The 16,623-nt window shown below is 44.1% G+C and overlaps 1 protein-coding gene across 2 annotated transcripts in view; it reads left to right on the top strand.

Annotated features, from left to right (window-relative positions):
* The first annotated feature begins 233 nt into the window (after positions 1-233).
* Positions 234-16,623, top strand: part of tpk1 (thiamin pyrophosphokinase 1) — a 57,594-nt gene continuing 41,204 nt past the window's right edge. The window contains exons 1-4 of one of the 2 annotated variants that reach the window (XM_079755178.1): positions 234-345; positions 2,051-2,147; positions 7,278-7,352; positions 14,507-14,576. In XM_079755178.1, the coding sequence (XP_079611304.1) occupies positions 2,096-2,147; positions 7,278-7,352; positions 14,507-14,576 (197 nt within the window). In that variant the 5' untranslated portion in view covers positions 234-345; positions 2,051-2,095. Of the gene's footprint in view, positions 625-2,050; positions 2,148-7,277; positions 7,353-14,506; positions 14,577-16,623 lie in introns of both variants that reach the window. The other variant, XM_079755177.1, reaches the window with a different exon arrangement.

The raw sequence follows: 16,623 nt of genomic DNA, 5'->3' as shown, positions 1-16,623 counted from the left end.
TTTGTTTATGCAAAAAAGCCCCAAATAAAGTTGCATTTCACAATTTACTATACTGAGCAATGATGAACATTTTTACTACAACGATAAACGAGCATTTCGGTTGGAGAATAGACCTATTCTAATCACAACCTCTAGGTGTCCTCATGACAAACTGTGGGTACTTTGTTTCACTTAAGGATCTCTCTCTGCGGTAGGACCGTGCACTCTTGTTGGTTGTTTACAAAACAGACCAGGAAGTAATGACAAGTCTCCTTCATTCTCTAAATTTACTGCCAATCTACACAATATACGGTATTGCGGTGGAAACCAACCTCATCGGGTGTCTACGGTGTACATTTCCTCTCTGTAAGGAATCTTTTTCCACGTCCTCAGACCTATTTTTCGAGCCAAAAGTACGTAGCGGTCGATGTTTCGGATGACAACCCACTTTTTGCAGTTGTCAAATCAGATCGCATGTGCCCAGAGAGAAGGCGTGTTGAGCGTTCACTGACGCTATCTCCTCTCTGATATTTCTTCAGACCGGAGAATGTGTGTTACTGACGGTTTTTAAACAGTAGGTCTTGCATCTGTCAGATCACCAGTCCACGTCCACTCGTAAGCCAGCATTGTGTAACAAAGAAACAGGTGAGATCGTCACTAATATAATATTTGTTTTAATAACGTTATGGTTTCAGCTATTGCTTTTTGCAGTGGTGCATTGGGTCATCCTTGGGGTTGAACTGTCACACGGCTCACAAGTTAACCTTATTGACATTGTGCAAACACTGAAGACCTTTGGCATTGTTCTTCAGGTCTGATGCCGGCTCTCTTGTTCGTCTGCGAGACGATCGATATGCAATACCTGTGGCTGCTTGGAAACACTCATAGTTGTATTCTGACCTGTGATGGCTTGACCTGAACCTCTGCACATCCAATGCATTACATTTTATTGCAAGCAGATATCCCACACATTTTGTGAACACATTTGCAATATAACGTAATACTAGTGGCTATAACTCAGTAGGAGTCAAAACTGTTCAATCAGTATGGAAACAGGCTTGTATTACTTATTCACAGCTCTATCATGCTGGCACGCCTCTATTGGGAGAATGATTGACAACCAACAGTGTTGGATGTCAAGAACGCTCAGGAAAACAATCTTATGGGGATTGGGGACTGTGACACATTTAAATGCATAGGCTGCTTTATTTGATATAAAACAATAAACTGTTCAACAAAGCTTTCCAGTGGGTACAGACAAATTAGGTATACAAGTTACTATGCCTACATTTAGACAAAAATTGTATGAAAAGGGAAATATAAGGTATTATGGGCTACAGCTCCAACAAAAATCAGATTAAATTAAAAAGGCACAAATTTAATAAAACCCTAATTAGGCAAATTGTAGCTCATTTACCCAGTCAGTGTGCTCAATGAGATAAGTCATTCTCTGTGGAAAATATAATCTTAACTAAATAATTCATAGATAAAACCCCTTGTCTATCGCCCATATTTAATACATTACTGCAGTTTTACATTTTTCTTGTGGGAAATTATTTTGATTAACATTTCAGTCTCAACACAAAAATTATTAAAAAAATAAGTTTCAAAAAACATCAGTAAGTGGTGCAAAGAACCATTTGAGAGTGAGTTTGGTCTATCGCACTTCCCATACCATTGCATCCTCCAGTATTAGTAATAGTACCGAGATAAGATAGTTTGGAGTCAATTGCCTGCCACAACCAAAATAAAAGGTGGAATAAGGAAGAGAACGAGAAAAAGGGACCAAGAATAATTGAAAACATTAGGGTTTTTGTTGTTTATAAGGGCCTCCAACTGCAATGCTTTACCCTTGTTTCTCTTCATTATTTCCAGATGTGTTTAATAATATCAAATAAGTTGTCAAATTGCTGCCTTTAGAAATCTCCATTCAACATTCTGCGTGTACAATAAATCCATTACATCATTACAGAAAAGAAGGCACGGGTAGATTGATTAAATAAATATAAATGCGGTGAAAAGAGGAAAAGAAAGTAAGGTTAATGGCTTGTCTACTTTTGCTGTGTTCCAGTTGAGTAAGCGCTGCTCAGCGTAAGGTGGTGGAGGGTTTCGGTGGATGCCAGTCATGGACGAGCAGTTGACACCTTTGGACTGCCTGCTGCCCTCAGGTATCATGCACCAGAAAACACACAACTGACTACAAGTGCGCACACACACACACACACACACACACACACACACACACACAACATCCAGACACATGCATTCTTGAATTGAATAAAGCACACAAACACATACAGAAGAAACAAAACACGTGCACAAACACACAAAGAAAACCACACAAAAACACACAAACTGAGGTAGAAAAACTGTGGTACAAAAGGAACTGTGGCACCTTGTGTCTATCAAGCCAGACACAAGGTACCAGAGTTCCCTTCGGCAAGAGTCTCATTACTGTCAATCTGCCTCTCATAGGCTTCCTTCTCTGACAATCACAAACACTCTTTGGGGGATGAAAAAACAATCCACTGTCATAATTACAACCATGAGAATGCGTGCTCAAGTCATGGACAAAATTAACAGCACAGGCACACTCAATACCAGACAGACCGTCTGAAGGACTTGTGCTTTACGAGACTCAATCACATCATTAGCGAGTGATGAAATATGTGCACAGAGTGCTGTAAGTTGCACATGTAACACTTGAAGAAGTTGAATACAATTTACCAGAACTAATTTATCCCACTGAAAGACACGAAGCGAATAGCTTATCTAATTTTAAACAAAGCCACCCAGGAGTGCTTTTTTTCATTTTTTCATTTCAGGGCTCCGAGTTGGAAGCCATGTTCATAACTGAACTTCCCCAAATGGCGCCGGTACGTCTTACATTGTCTGAAACAGTAGCAGAGAACGGCACAGCGGCCGGCTGGCCTCCGTTGGGAAGATGGCGGATGTCGGACACACACGCGCAGTTCTTTCTGGCTCTGTCGGCCACTAAGCTCCCCGTGTAGATCTGCCAAATAAAGCGGGAAAAGAAACCCAGAGAACGACAGAGAGAATGTCTTTTGTGTTTGTTCATCCCCGCTCAAGCTGTCCCTCGCCCACCGCCTATTGCCTCCCCTCCTGGGTTCTGTGCTTTTGCTTCTTTTTGTCTGGCTCCCTTCCCCTGCTCGACACCTTACCTTGTCCCCTTGCTCGCTTTTGATTACCGCCGTAGCACTGGAGTGTGTCAAATTGCTGTAATCAACTGGCTGAAGGAGAAGAACACCACAAGAGAGTGTGTGTGCGCGTGTATTTGTCTGTTGACACGATTTTAAGTGTGTGTGTCCATGTCCGTGTCCATGCATGGGTGAAAGTGTTTTCACACTGGATTCTCTATGATTACTGGATCAATGCATTTGTTACCGGATGTTTCTACATGCATGCGTCAAGGGTTACGCAAGCTTTACACACAGCACACGCACACACAAATAAAGGAGAAAAGCCAATCAATAAGGACCAAAATCAGCAAGGAGGCCCATCCCAGGAGAATTCATCAGGATTTAACAGTCGACCAAATTATCAGCTTCTTAAGGCCACGCTCACTCGAGTCCTCCGAGTGCACATCTGAAGTGCGTGAAGAGCGAAGACCATGTTCTTTTGCTTCTCCATGGTTGCCGTGGAGAATTAATGAAGCTGCTGCTGATACGGTCGTGTCAATGCACTGCTTTAAGGTGCACTGACAGCCGATGTCCCCTCGTGATTGCCTGGAGACGTCAAACCTAGGATTTGGTGTCAACTCTAGGGTGTGAGTTTGTCAAATCTTGGCTCTTGTGCCTTCGTGTGTACAAGCAAATTGAATATGAAATTGCTGCCCCAGGGAATCTGAATACTACATGTATCCCATTAAATCGTACTGGGCATTTCTATCGGAAAGAAATAATTAGCATACCTTCGGCGAGTGTATGTTTGTGTGTCCCTGTCTTTTCTGTTTGTGTTTTTGTACCTTTCATCCCTTTCAGATGCCTCAGAAGGTGAAGTCTCCTGCGACAGTATGCCCAAAATTTACAGGCGTCTGCGCATTTCTCTTTCAAGTGTCACAGCTGGCTGAGCTAGCCTCTTTCTTACCTTACTCTCTTACCCCCGCTACACCTTTTAGCCAATTAAGAGACAAGGCGCGCATGTGGCCCTCCCCGACCTATCCTTCTCCTACTCTTCTACCTCCTCCTCGTTTTCTCCTCTCTTGCCGTTCGCCCGCCCTCCCCTCTTCCTCCATCCTGTGTGACTCTTCTGCTTGAAATGACCTTGTCTTGCGATATGGACTTTCCATAAATTTATGTTTCTCCCTTTTGACGCCATCAACGTGACACCGCTGTTAGTGGTCCTGACAAACAGAATAGGATAAAGTCATTTCCACACGGTCTCCTGGCTGGCTTAGCCGCTCAAACGATGCATCTGCTAGGCATAAAGGGCGTCGCAGAGCAGCGGACAAGGTGAAGTAGCTGCTAATAGGCCCGGAACCGCCACAGTTAAAGCGATAAATGCATCTCAAGCTATTATACAGAGGGTGTACCGGAATACCTTGTCATGTAGGAAAATAATTGGCCCCTTTCTAAGTGTCCAACTTGTCAGGTTGATGTGCTTTTCACTTGTCTGCCACAAAAGCGGGCATGTCAGATTGATCCTACAACCTCAGGAACGCTTTTGGGCTCTAAATGGGGAATGACTATGGAAAGGTCATTCTGAAAACTGGAATACTGGGAAAGGACAACTCAGAACAAGGAGTCCTTGGAACTGAGTCCAAGGAAGCCTGTCTATTTGGAAGTGTGAGGAAAATAATGGTGCCTCATCGATGGCATGATTCCGTAGAAAGCATCACTTAAAAGAATAGAGGTAATGTGGAGGTCATTTTTGGTCAGTTGATTGACATTTTGATTACATTGTTCCACCCACTTCAGAAAGCCTATAGCCACCTGGCTGACAACAATTATGTCACAAGTAGATATGTAGCAGAACCTGCATAGTTAATGTTGGTGAATATTTAGAATACTGCTGATTTAACGTTTAAGTTATTCAAATTAGGATGTGTTATGTAGAGAAGGGGTCAGCTATTTGTTGACTTATTTGTGTTCCCCTGAATCTTTGCCAACTTATTTTTGGCAGATCGTTTTCAAATTAGTGATATAACCATTTGTTTCATGGTAACTTTCAAGTTAGGTCAGCTAGAAATTGGTATGTCCAGTCACATGTTTTTATGGTCCTGTACACATGGGAGGGGTATAATGCAAATTATTTTGTTTTATATGGGAAATAAAAGTAAAATGCCTTTTCTGTAGATGTAAAAAAAAGCCAGTCTGACTTTTACAGTCATATGGGGTTTTCACGGTTCCAATGCCTGAAGCTGAAACGTATGAAAAGACGAAGCCTTAGACTCCACCTTTCTGGAAGATGGCATTTTACAATTAGTACCTCAGAGTCTAGCAGTAATCTTTTCCATTAGTCCTCGGAAGCCATTGCAAAAAAATATCAGTACTTAAATCACTTATGACAAGCCTATTATGAAAAATTCACATGTAGCATATTAGCCCATTAGGCCTGGAATATCATTAAATTCCTTCAAAGCACATTCATTTATGCTCCTTAAAGGTGCAGGGTGTAACATTTTGTAGCAATTAGCTGTGAGGTTCCAACTTTAAAAGTGTGTGAAACTTCTAATTGAATCCTTGATTGATAATGGACCATCAATGCTGTTAATGTAAGGTTTTGCGAATAACCCATTGTTACGCACCAGACCAACCGCACTTGTTATTTATCTGGGCAGACAGCCCGTAATCTAATGTCTATTCCCACATGGTGTGTCAAACTTGAAGTATGTTCCTAAACTTGAGGAACATACTTAGGTGCGAGGTACTCAGCGCAGGTCCACAGCCACCGTAGTCGCACAGCTCCCTCCTTGTCACGCCACACCGGCACCTCGTCTCCAGGTGACCAGCCCGCTCTTTGAATCCCGTGTTTCAGTCTCCCTGTCTATTTACAGAACAAATATTCGCTCACGGAAGTGTCTTGAACAAAACCGTGTGTTCTCCGTGTTAATCCAACAAACCCAGAAGCTGTGTTTGAAGTCGTTCCCTATTCACTCACTCCCTATATAGTGTTTATGATATAGTGCATTATATAGGGAACGAACAAACGAGAATTCGGACACTGCGCTGAACATTTCTGAACGTCATTTGCGTCAGTAAATGCGCCGGGTATTTGTGTGACGCAGACAGATGCGCCCACATCATGTAAACAAACCGGGCACTCGCGAGGAAAGCTGGAGGTGTTATTGATGTTGAATGTTACATTTCCTTGATCAAGGTTATTTTTTATTAATTTTGAATGTTACGTTTTCTATGTTAAATCCCAAATAAATGGTTGACATTTGTCAACGAAAGCCGGAGACTCCATCATTAAATGTATTCGTTTTCGCGGTTATTCAGCTTCTTCTCCTCCGGAAAAACACGACCGCAGTGCATTGTGGTATACGGGAGTAACACGTAGGGAACATCGTATGTTCACTCAAATTTTGGGTATTTTAAGTCCACTTTCGAACACCACTACAAAATGGCGAGCACCCTATATAGTGCACTATATTCGTGATAGGGAACGATTTCAAACACAGCTAGTCTCACCTGCAGAGAGCCATGCCCAGAGACTCCACTTCCTGAGACTCACCTGCCGCCTCAGCTGTTGCTACTTAACGCTAATGAGCACCTCAACACCACCCCTGTGTGATGTCAGTACTGACCCTAACCATAAGCACTCTAAAGCTAACCCTATTCCTAATATCAGAACAACCATTATGCAGTAACAGTTAAAGACGTAAATATATAGATTCATGGAGTTCTGTTTTAAGTCACCGTTAATCTGAACTTTGACTCAAACACCCTACGAGAACAGATGAAGCCATCCCAACATCATCCTTCTTTATCTGTTTCCGCCTACCAATCTACCTTACAGTAAAATCTTTTTCCCTTTTACCATCACTCAACAAAAAACTAAAACTAAAAACAAATTAAACATGAAAGGAAAACTAATTGAGATGTTGGAAATACAGTCTTAAGAGCACAATGGAGAACAACTCCCTCTTATCTGGTTTGATGTTTTGGCTTCCTCTGTATTCTCTGACAGTCAACGGGTGCAGGTCTCATAATTACCTTGTAACCACGGCTATGAGATACAGTTAGCTTTTAAAAAATAGTAATTCTCTGTCTTACCATTTTAATCTTCCTTTTTTCCATGCCTCCCCTCCTCCCACACTCCGTTTCCTCTCACAGGCACTCAGAAGATCTGCCTAATAATGCTCAACCAGCCTCCGGGGAAGCACCATCTCCACGTATTGTGGAGCAAAGGTAGGCCCACGCCCCCACCTTCGCCGAGCATCCAACCCAGACCCACAACCCATCACTAGCGCCATAACTCGCCCGTTGATGCGTTTGCATGTATTCAACTCTTTCTCACACATCTCTTCCTGGAGCGCAACGGCCAGCCTTAATTAAAATATTTCCTTGGAAGTGCTGCCTGTAACCAACGGGGACGCTGGAGTCCTGCCTCACACCGGTCGTCCCTTGGGGCCCTCTGGTCACCGCAGCGCCTCAAGTGCTTGGGTCTCTTGTAGAAAAATAATTGCTACCAATGAATAAATGCGAGACGATTGTGCTTTTTTAATTTGGAGCCCTACCTCTAGAGAATTCGATAATGACTTGGATCAATCTCCGCCGCTATTTGTGAGAGGAAATAAATTAGACTCAAAGACACAGGAAACAGCAGAAATTAGAAGAGAAAGTGTCTGGAGTAGGGAAAAGTTTGATTCCCAAACGTAGCTCCTCGTGTGATGCAGAAATGCACATCAGAGACGTGCCCGCCCTACTGTTTATTTATTGAACATGCCGACTTGAAGGCGACAAAGCCCGACAAACACAAACCAAGTTTAATGTCTTCCATTCCCGGCACTGCATGTTGGCGGTACTAGTCGACTGAGCTTAACTTTTAGTCAGCCTAAGGCTAGGGAGCGGACAGGCTGGATTTAATCGAATGACAGTCAGACGAACCAAACTTAGCCGAGGAGTGAAGTTAGCTGTGACTAAAGCGTCATTTTGATGGCGGATCTTTATTAGCGACACATTCCTGCCACCCTTGCTGTTAATTATATTACTAGTCCTCAGGCAGGCGGAATGAATCAGTATTACGCAACGCAAGGAAGGTTTTAAGCTGCATTCAGGTCTCCTCCCACGCAAAGAATTTGTCTCGCCTAGCTAAGTCAAGTGAAGAGCTGTTCGGATGGACACATGGTGAAGGAAAAATTCCAAGTTTCACATGACGTGACGTTTATTTTTTACGTGACTGATGTAAAAGAACATTTACACTTTACAAAAACTTATTTTATTTTCTAGAAACGTCTTTCAGGAACTGGTTCTTCAGTAAAGTATACCAAGTATACCATGTTTCTGTATCCTAGCAACTGGCCTAAGCAGTCATTGCAGCATCCATGTTTACATCTATGATCTACTCTCTAGTGACATCACATGTCACTAGACATGTGATTCTCACTAGAGAGTAGATTCTACCCAGAGGTACTATGGATAGATCGGTGCATAGGTTGGCTGGTAGTTTTATCCATCCATCATACTACTCACTTCAACGTGAGGTAACCAGAGGGTAGATGGTGAAATAGCTTGAAACACCTGGTGATCAAATAGGGGACCTTTAAGACAGTGAAATAGGTCTATATCCATGCTGAATGATGCGTGTAACCCCCCTTGTAGGCCATGTTAACCATCCTCCTACTCAAGGTCTATAGAGGGAACCACAAATGAGTGGATCCGACACCGGTTTATGCAGAGAAATAACGTTTATAGAGTAAAGCAAAGAACTATCATTTACAATAGTAGGGTCTTACCTTAATCAATGCAACATCGCCAGCAGCATCACCACTCTGAGACCAAGGCAACTAAAGAAATAAAGACCAGTCTTTGTACGGACAAAAACAGAACTTAGATCTGGCCGTACAGAATATTGAAACAAAAAATGAAAACCGTAAAAGCAGTAGTATTTTAGTCAAATTATGACCATACCTTTCAACAACTCCTGAAAGTCCATGCAGCGTGTGGCTGCTGTGTTTGGTGTGGAGAGGCCCTGCAGGTGTGTGTGATCAGCCTTAATGACAATCAGGGGGAGGAGCCATAACTGAAATAATTTACCATTGGCTAATGTGTGTTGTTTTTTTTGCTCAAACTAAGCAAACAGATACACAAAATGATTATTTTTCATCAACCTTCTGAGCATTGTGGCGTGCTATGTGTTCAGTCTGCAATCAGCTGGTAAAAGGGACATTCTTCCACGAGTTGAATCAAACCTTTTATCATGTCTCCAAATGTTTGCAAACTTGTCTGTCAAGACGCCTCTCAAGTCAGTAGAAAGAGCTTTCCTCTTCCCTCTCTTCCCTTCTGTCAGTTCACACGGCATCATAATCACGTGTCTCACAAAATTATAACCTACTTGTAACTAATATTTATCACACGCATTTGAAAATTTATAATACGGCCCCTTTCAGAACTTGCCAAATCGAGAACCTTTTGGAACCGTGAAATTATTTAGTATCTCACCTGTTTTATAATCCAAACAAGATACCAGACTACAACATATATATAGATACTGTATATATTTACGAATATAGATCTCAATATCAGGATGATATTTTTCGAATAAATATCGCACTCCAGGTAAATAAAGCCAGCGGGGCGCCGCGGTAGACGTGTCTGATGTATGTCGCTTGTGGCGTTTGTACTGGCAACGGCGGGCGGGCGAGAAGTTTTCAATGCAATGACGTTAATTGCATTTGAGTGGCAGAGCTCCGATCTCTGGCAGTTCGGGGGGTAAACACGCTAGTAGCAAGTTTACCATGGCTCACCAAGACATGCCATGCATTTTTAATGGTGTTTGCACGATAGGCAGATGTCAGGAGGGGGAAAAAGTGTTTGTGTGTGTGTGTGTGTGTGTGTGTGTGTGTGTGTGTGTGTGTGTGTGTGTGTGTGTGTGTGTGTGTGTGTGTGTGTGTGTGTTTCCTGGGGAGGAGAGTTCGATCCTCCAGATGGCAATTCACCTGGAGGCATCTCAACGGGTCCTCTGATCTCGCTCCCCCCCCAGCCCCCAGCCCCACCAGCAGAACTGCCTCCTCTGGGAGTTAGGACAGCATGGGGGGGTGACAGATGGAGGGACTGCGTGGGGAAAAGCAGAAGAGATGGACGGAGGGGCCTGACGTGATGAGGGTTAAAGTTATGCACCTGGGGCTGGGGGGAGATGGTCCTGATCAGAGAGAGCCCCGTCTGGCTCTCCCTCTCACGGTTTAATCCGTCACTCTCAATCTCCCTCTCGGCCTGGTTCTTTGTTTACTGCTCTTACTCCGTTCCCTGCTCGTGTAATCAAGTCCTGCCTCGACGCAGCGGAATGCTGATGGACGCGTCGGCCATTAGCGTCCGCGTGCATCACCGCGTTGTTTGCCGCACACTCGCTCACACACACGCACACACGCACGCACGCACACACAGGTACGAGCACGGTAGCCGGAAGTCACCTGTTGGTGGCAACAGGGTGTCGCTGTTCAATGCAATGTTCTATATACATTATACTTCATGGTGTACTATAGATGTGGTGTACTCTGTGTAGTGTTCCGCACACTTCATGGTATACTATAGATGTGGTGTTCTCTATTCAATGCTCTGCACACTTCATGGCGTACTATTGATGTGGTGTACTCTATGCAGCTCTACACACGTCATGGTGTGGTTGGCAGAAAGAGAGAGAGCTAGTCACGAGTGTGTGTAGTTGATCATGCTTCATCAGTGTGGAGATGAATGATATCCGTTGCATCACTCGGTGGGATAGTCTGTTGATTATCCACTGATTTCTTTTCAGCATCGAAGGAGTCTGAGAAGCGTGTAAGGGGTTTGTCTGGGGGGAGGGGGCGGGGGGGGGATTCAAACGTGTGGAAGGACCGGAGGGAGATGAGGTTCGATGTGCTCGCCATGAGTCGCAGGTCTGGGAGAGGAGGAGTCTGTGTGGTTGCAGACGCCTGAACAGTCTGTAGCCTATCCCAGGTCCCTTAGATCATGTAGTATGGGTCTCCTGCACGTTCCACGCACTAGATTAAAACAGAGGGGCGACAAGGCTTTTGCTGTGGCTGCCCCCCGCCTTTGAAACAAACTGCCGCCTTCAATTAGAGACGCTCCTTCCGTCACCATTTTTAAATCTAGGCTCAAAAATACACCTCTTCTCCCTGGCCTTTCCTCCCCTTTGTGATATGTTGTTTATTTTCATGTTTTTCATGACCTGTCTGTGTATGTGGTATGTGTTCTTTTATATGCCTTTTGGCACCATGTACGGCACTTTGGCCAGTGAAAACTGTTTTTAAATGTGCCTTATAAATAAATTTTACTTACTTACTTACTATCCAGGTCCCTTCAGCCTGGCCGTGGCCCCTCCAGTGAGGGGCCCCTCCACTGAGAGGGCCCCTGCCATGGGGTTGGTGGGTGAGGACCCCAGCCTGGAGCTTAACCTGAAGAGGTGGAGGGCAGGGTGAAGCACATGAGCAGAGTGGACTTGAGTGAGAGAGGGCAGCTGTTGATTGGACAGGTGCAAAGGGGCGGGGTTTGGTAGTGTAGTTAATCTGGATGTCATCGGCATGGCGATAGTGGTTAAAGGGTGTGCAATTGCCGGGTTGAGACCAAAGGTGATGTGGGTAATAAACAGGAGCGAGAGTGTGTGTTTGTGTGCAGAGTGTACGTGTTTGTGTGGTATGAATACAAACTAATGGGGACATAAGGGATAATGCAAGATATGCAAATCACACTTTTCAACAAATCAATCGAGAAGAACCTCAGTGCTTTCCTTAATATTGTGTGTGTGTGTGTGTGTGTGTGTGTGTGTGTGTGTGTGTGTGTGTGTGTACATGTCTGCGTTTGCGCCCGTCAGAGCAGTGCGCTTGGCAATCTGCCCCCACAAGCCTCGCAAGAGCAGCATTTATTTGTTTCCACTTCAGGTTATCACTGGGATTGTAAAGATAAAAGAAAATTTCCCGAGCCCCCCATGCACTTTGTCAGAAATAATGACTTGCATCCCACACTTGCCACGCGCTTTAACATCCTCTCGCACCGCCAGGCAGGTGGCAGTGAATAAAAGCCTATTTTTTTTCCTTTTCTGTTAGAAGTATTTTATTTATTACCTTATTTGCATCACCTTCAGGTTTCTTCAGCACTCTGTTTTCGACAAGTGAAAAGATGTTGAATCCCACCTACCCTCCCCCACCTCCCCCGTGTGACGTCCAAGACATTTCATTGTAATGACGGCATGCGAGAGCAGTGTGATTTATGCTAAATAAGAGCTTAACCTCGTCAAATTCACGTTTTTAATCACATCGCATGCCGTGTCGCCGAGTCCCCTGACAGCTCAGAAGAATCTCGAAGAAAGTTACAAAAGCGATTGCAGACGCAAGACATATGTGCTAAACGAAAAGTCATGAGTTTCAAATTGTTCCTTTCACCGATTAAATGTGTCGTGTTTTTGTGTTTTCACACAAAAACGTGGGCCAGACAAAGTGGGCTCCGACCAAACCAAAGCAACATGCAAGTTGTTTTGCGTTCTCACAACACCATAAACAAGTTTAGGCCATTTATATATGTGAACAAATACTATATTTCTCTTTTTCTGTTCTGAATGATGATGATTGTTTTTGTTCAGGTCGGAAGGGCTGATAATGGTCCTACGTTCCTGCAACGCAATGACCACGCAGACGCTTCGACGCAGTCGTGAACGTTTATGGTTCTGCGTCGGGTTTTACTAAACGGACCAATCACAGCCCTTGCTGCTGCGTCGCCTCGACGGAAGGTTACGATTTTTGGGAGGTGCACGTCCGGCCATTGTGGTGGAAGCAAGGAGGGTCTGCAAGGACGTAAGGGGTCCGTAACCCCCTTGAGTTGCGTGAATGTAGAACCATAAAGAGCCCTTTAATATTAATATACTAGGAGCATGAAAGTCTGCAGCATACAGACAGTCCCACACACATACACACACACACACACACACACACACACAGACATCACACGTGCCCACAGACAGCTCTTTGGAAGGTAAGGAGAGCAGTCTCTTTGGAAAGAGCTTTGCAACATTTAAACAAGGTGCACACAGCACAATGTGTTCCTTTGAAGTCTCTCCATGAGTGCTAAACGCAACAGCCCCCAAAAAATGGAAAAAGTAAAGAAAACTCGGTGTTTGCTCAGTTTGAGCACTATTCAAGCTGTGAATGAGCATACATTAGCCCCAAAAAAATAACTGAAGTGAGGTTTCTGTACAACAAAATAAACAACCGACAAACTAAACCATTGTGCTCCATTGGAATAGAGGCAAGTGCTGTCATGTGCTGTCAAAGGTTCCCATTTCAACCGTTTTAACAGTTACAAATGCTACCAGAACACAGGTTACACAAGTGCACAGTCTAGTCTTATTTCGCCAGCAATACCCAGTGAATAGGAACATAATAACACTTTAGCAAACTAATGGAGTGAACGGGCAGAGTGTCCTTGGCATTCGCGCTTTAAAGGGAACCGGGGCCAGAACATTGTGTGTGGTTAATGCAATATCACACTGATAATCACAGCCGAGCTGATATTGAGTGTAGCAACACGACCTCGATTGATATATTGCGATCATACAAAAGTTCTACAAGCACAATTTATTAGTTAACAAATAAGCAAGAACAGATTATCATTAGTTTGTTTATTTAATCATTCTTTAGCCTCTGCCAACCAAATTTTTTTCTGCAATGTGTTGCCTAGCATCACATACACATAAACACTAGCTGCTACTTTTGTGTAGGGCTGCACGTTACTGCGTGCCAGCTACTTTGCATCATGTTCATTCATCTGTATGTTTCCGTTAATTGTGCAACCAGTGAATTAGGAGTTTGTTCAGTCGCTTTGGTGGCATATGTGATGCTGATGAGTTGGCAGCTTGACAGTTGACAATCATCAAAGTAATTAACGGTTATTAATAAAACACCTGAAAAAAGCAGAATGATGTAAAGTAAAATGTCCTTGTGCTGTTAGACTCTATCAACTCTCATATAATGCCTCACATTACTGAGTAAGAACTAACGGATGTCTAATTGTCTTTTTCCTCTTTAAATCCTTTTTCTTAACCTCTCTCTCTCGCTCTCTCTGTCTCTCTCGCTCTCTCTCTCTCTGTATCTCTCTCTCTCTCTGTATATCTCTCTCTGTATCTCTCTCTCTCTCTCTGTATCGCTCTCTCTGTCTCTCTCTCTCTCTCTCTCTCTGTATCTCTCTCTCTCTCTCTCTCTCTCTGTATATCTCTCTCTCTCGTTCTCTCTCTCTCGCTCTCTCTCTCTCTCTGTATCTCTCTCTCTCTCTCTCTCTCTCTGTATCTCTCTCTCTCTCTCTCTCTCTCTGTATATCTCTCTCTCTCTCGTTCTCTCTCTCTCTCGCTCTCTCTCCAGCCCTCATCAGAGCGTGTGCGGACGGCGCTGCCAACCACCTTTACAGCGTCACTGCAGGGGACCGCGAAAGGTGAGACCTGTGTGTGTGAGTCTGTGTGTGTGTGTCTTTGTGCGTGCATCTCTGCCTTGTGTAAGTGTGTCTTTGTGTTGTAAGGAAATGTTTGGGGTTATTTTGGATTGTCTGTGGATGAGATCTTGCCTTGTTTGCTCGCGTGCTGATTGGGGACTTGAGACACCCAGAGGCTGCACACAGAGAGAGAGAGAGAGAGAGAGAGAGAGAGAGAGAGAGAGAGAGAGAGAGAGAGAGAGAGAGAGAGAGAGAGAGAGAGAGAGAGAGAGAGAGAGAGAGAGAGAGAGAGAGAGAGAGAGAGAGAGAGAGAGAGAGAGAGAGAGAGAGAGAGAGAGAGAGAGAGAGGCCTAGCCAGGTCCCTCAAGTGTCAGAGCTTTCACATTAACACCCTGTGTATGAAACTGTGTGTGTTCATGTGTGAATGTTCAAGTGTTAAACCAGAGTCTGCGTGTTAATGAGTTTGTGTGCATGTGCATTTCTGAGGACAGGCTTTCTTAACTGTTGTATATTTTCTGTGTGTGTGTGTTTGAATGTGTGCTGTTGCCCCATTTGTGGAATTGACTGTGCATGTTTACTACATGGATCCATGAAACTAGCAGCTTTTCTATAGAGCCGTGCTGTGATGAGTATAGCCTGTCAAATGTGCTTCAGCACACTTAAGAAGTACTTTCACCCAGCCTCCTGATTACCTAATGTCCATCGATCGGCCGCGATCGCGGGGACACCTCTTGGATGTAAACACAATAATCAATACACTAAAGACTGTCGGGTTGCAGAGAGAAACAGCCAGCAGAAATTGAATGAGTTCTTGTCTAAAAATAGGAGATAGTGATATGCTTTTTTTTCCGTTTTTTTCGAGTGTACCTTTAAGTCTTTAAGTCTTTAAGTCTTACAGCGGTATTTGCCATGAAAGAAAAAGCTGTTGATATTCAATCGTGCTTTATTTTCCTAAACTGAAGTCTTTACAAGCTAAAAATGCAAACAAATCCACAGGGCTGGGAATACCTAAATATATATATGAAAAAAAATCCTGATGCTTATCCCCGCGGGAGGTCTGGCGTTTTTTAAGCGTCAGCCTAAACCTCTGTATCTTCAGGAGAACATCGTCATGGAACGCACACTTCTCCGTCACCACGGGGTACCGTATCTTTCTCTCTCTCTCTCTCTCTCTTTGCCGATTTTATTCGCCTCCGTTTGAGTATTCTCTTTCATGGTAAACCGGCGGTATATCGCTCCAAAAATGTGTTGTGGTTACTCAGAACTGGTAGTCATGCCGGTGGAGTCAACAAATCCTCCCATTCACTGATGGAGGGTTTACACACACACACACACACACACACACACACACACACACATACACACACACACACACACACACACACACACACACACACACACAGAAACACACACGCAACTTTTTTTGTGAAACTTTAGAGGTGCCGAAGGATCGAAATGCCTGTGTGTGGAAAATGTACACAAATATATTTTGGCGGTGGCACATTTTCTGTGGCCCATGAGGGAAGCATTGGGCCTGTTCACACCTGGCATTAACATGGAGTCCCGGGTGCTCAGCTCCAAGCTCTAAGCTCTAAGTACATCAGTTCACACCCAGTGTTGCGGATGCGTCTCGAGTGACCACTTGTGATGGGATCTTACTTCGCCCGCTCTCTATGCAAATAAACACGGATGACTTTTGAGTTTGCAAAGAACCCAGTGCGCTTTTTTTAACCCGCGAGAGGCGGAAATGCACTTCAGCTCGTGTGGCTGCAGGAAATGAACAGCAGAATCAGGAGAAGTCAAAACAACACAGACACGGAGAAATCTGATCGACCGAGGTGTTTGACGCACTCGGAGAGGGAGAGAGAGGGATATAGAAAGGGAGGGGGGAGAGAGAGAGATACAGTGAGAGAGAGAGAGATACAGACAGGGAGAGGGAGAGAGAGATAAAGACAGGGAGAGAGAGACGAAAACAGACAGAGAAAGAGAGAGAGAGAGAGACAGAAATAGAGAGAGCGAGGAAGAGGGATTAATGTAAAGAACCTATCCA

This window comes from Pollachius pollachius (genome assembly GCF_949987615.1).
Source record: "Pollachius pollachius genome assembly, chromosome: 17".
Lineage (NCBI taxonomy): Eukaryota > Metazoa > Chordata > Actinopteri > Gadiformes > Gadidae > Pollachius > Pollachius pollachius.
Note: the sequence above shows the minus strand (reverse complement) of the source record. Positions and strands in the feature narration are given on the sequence as shown.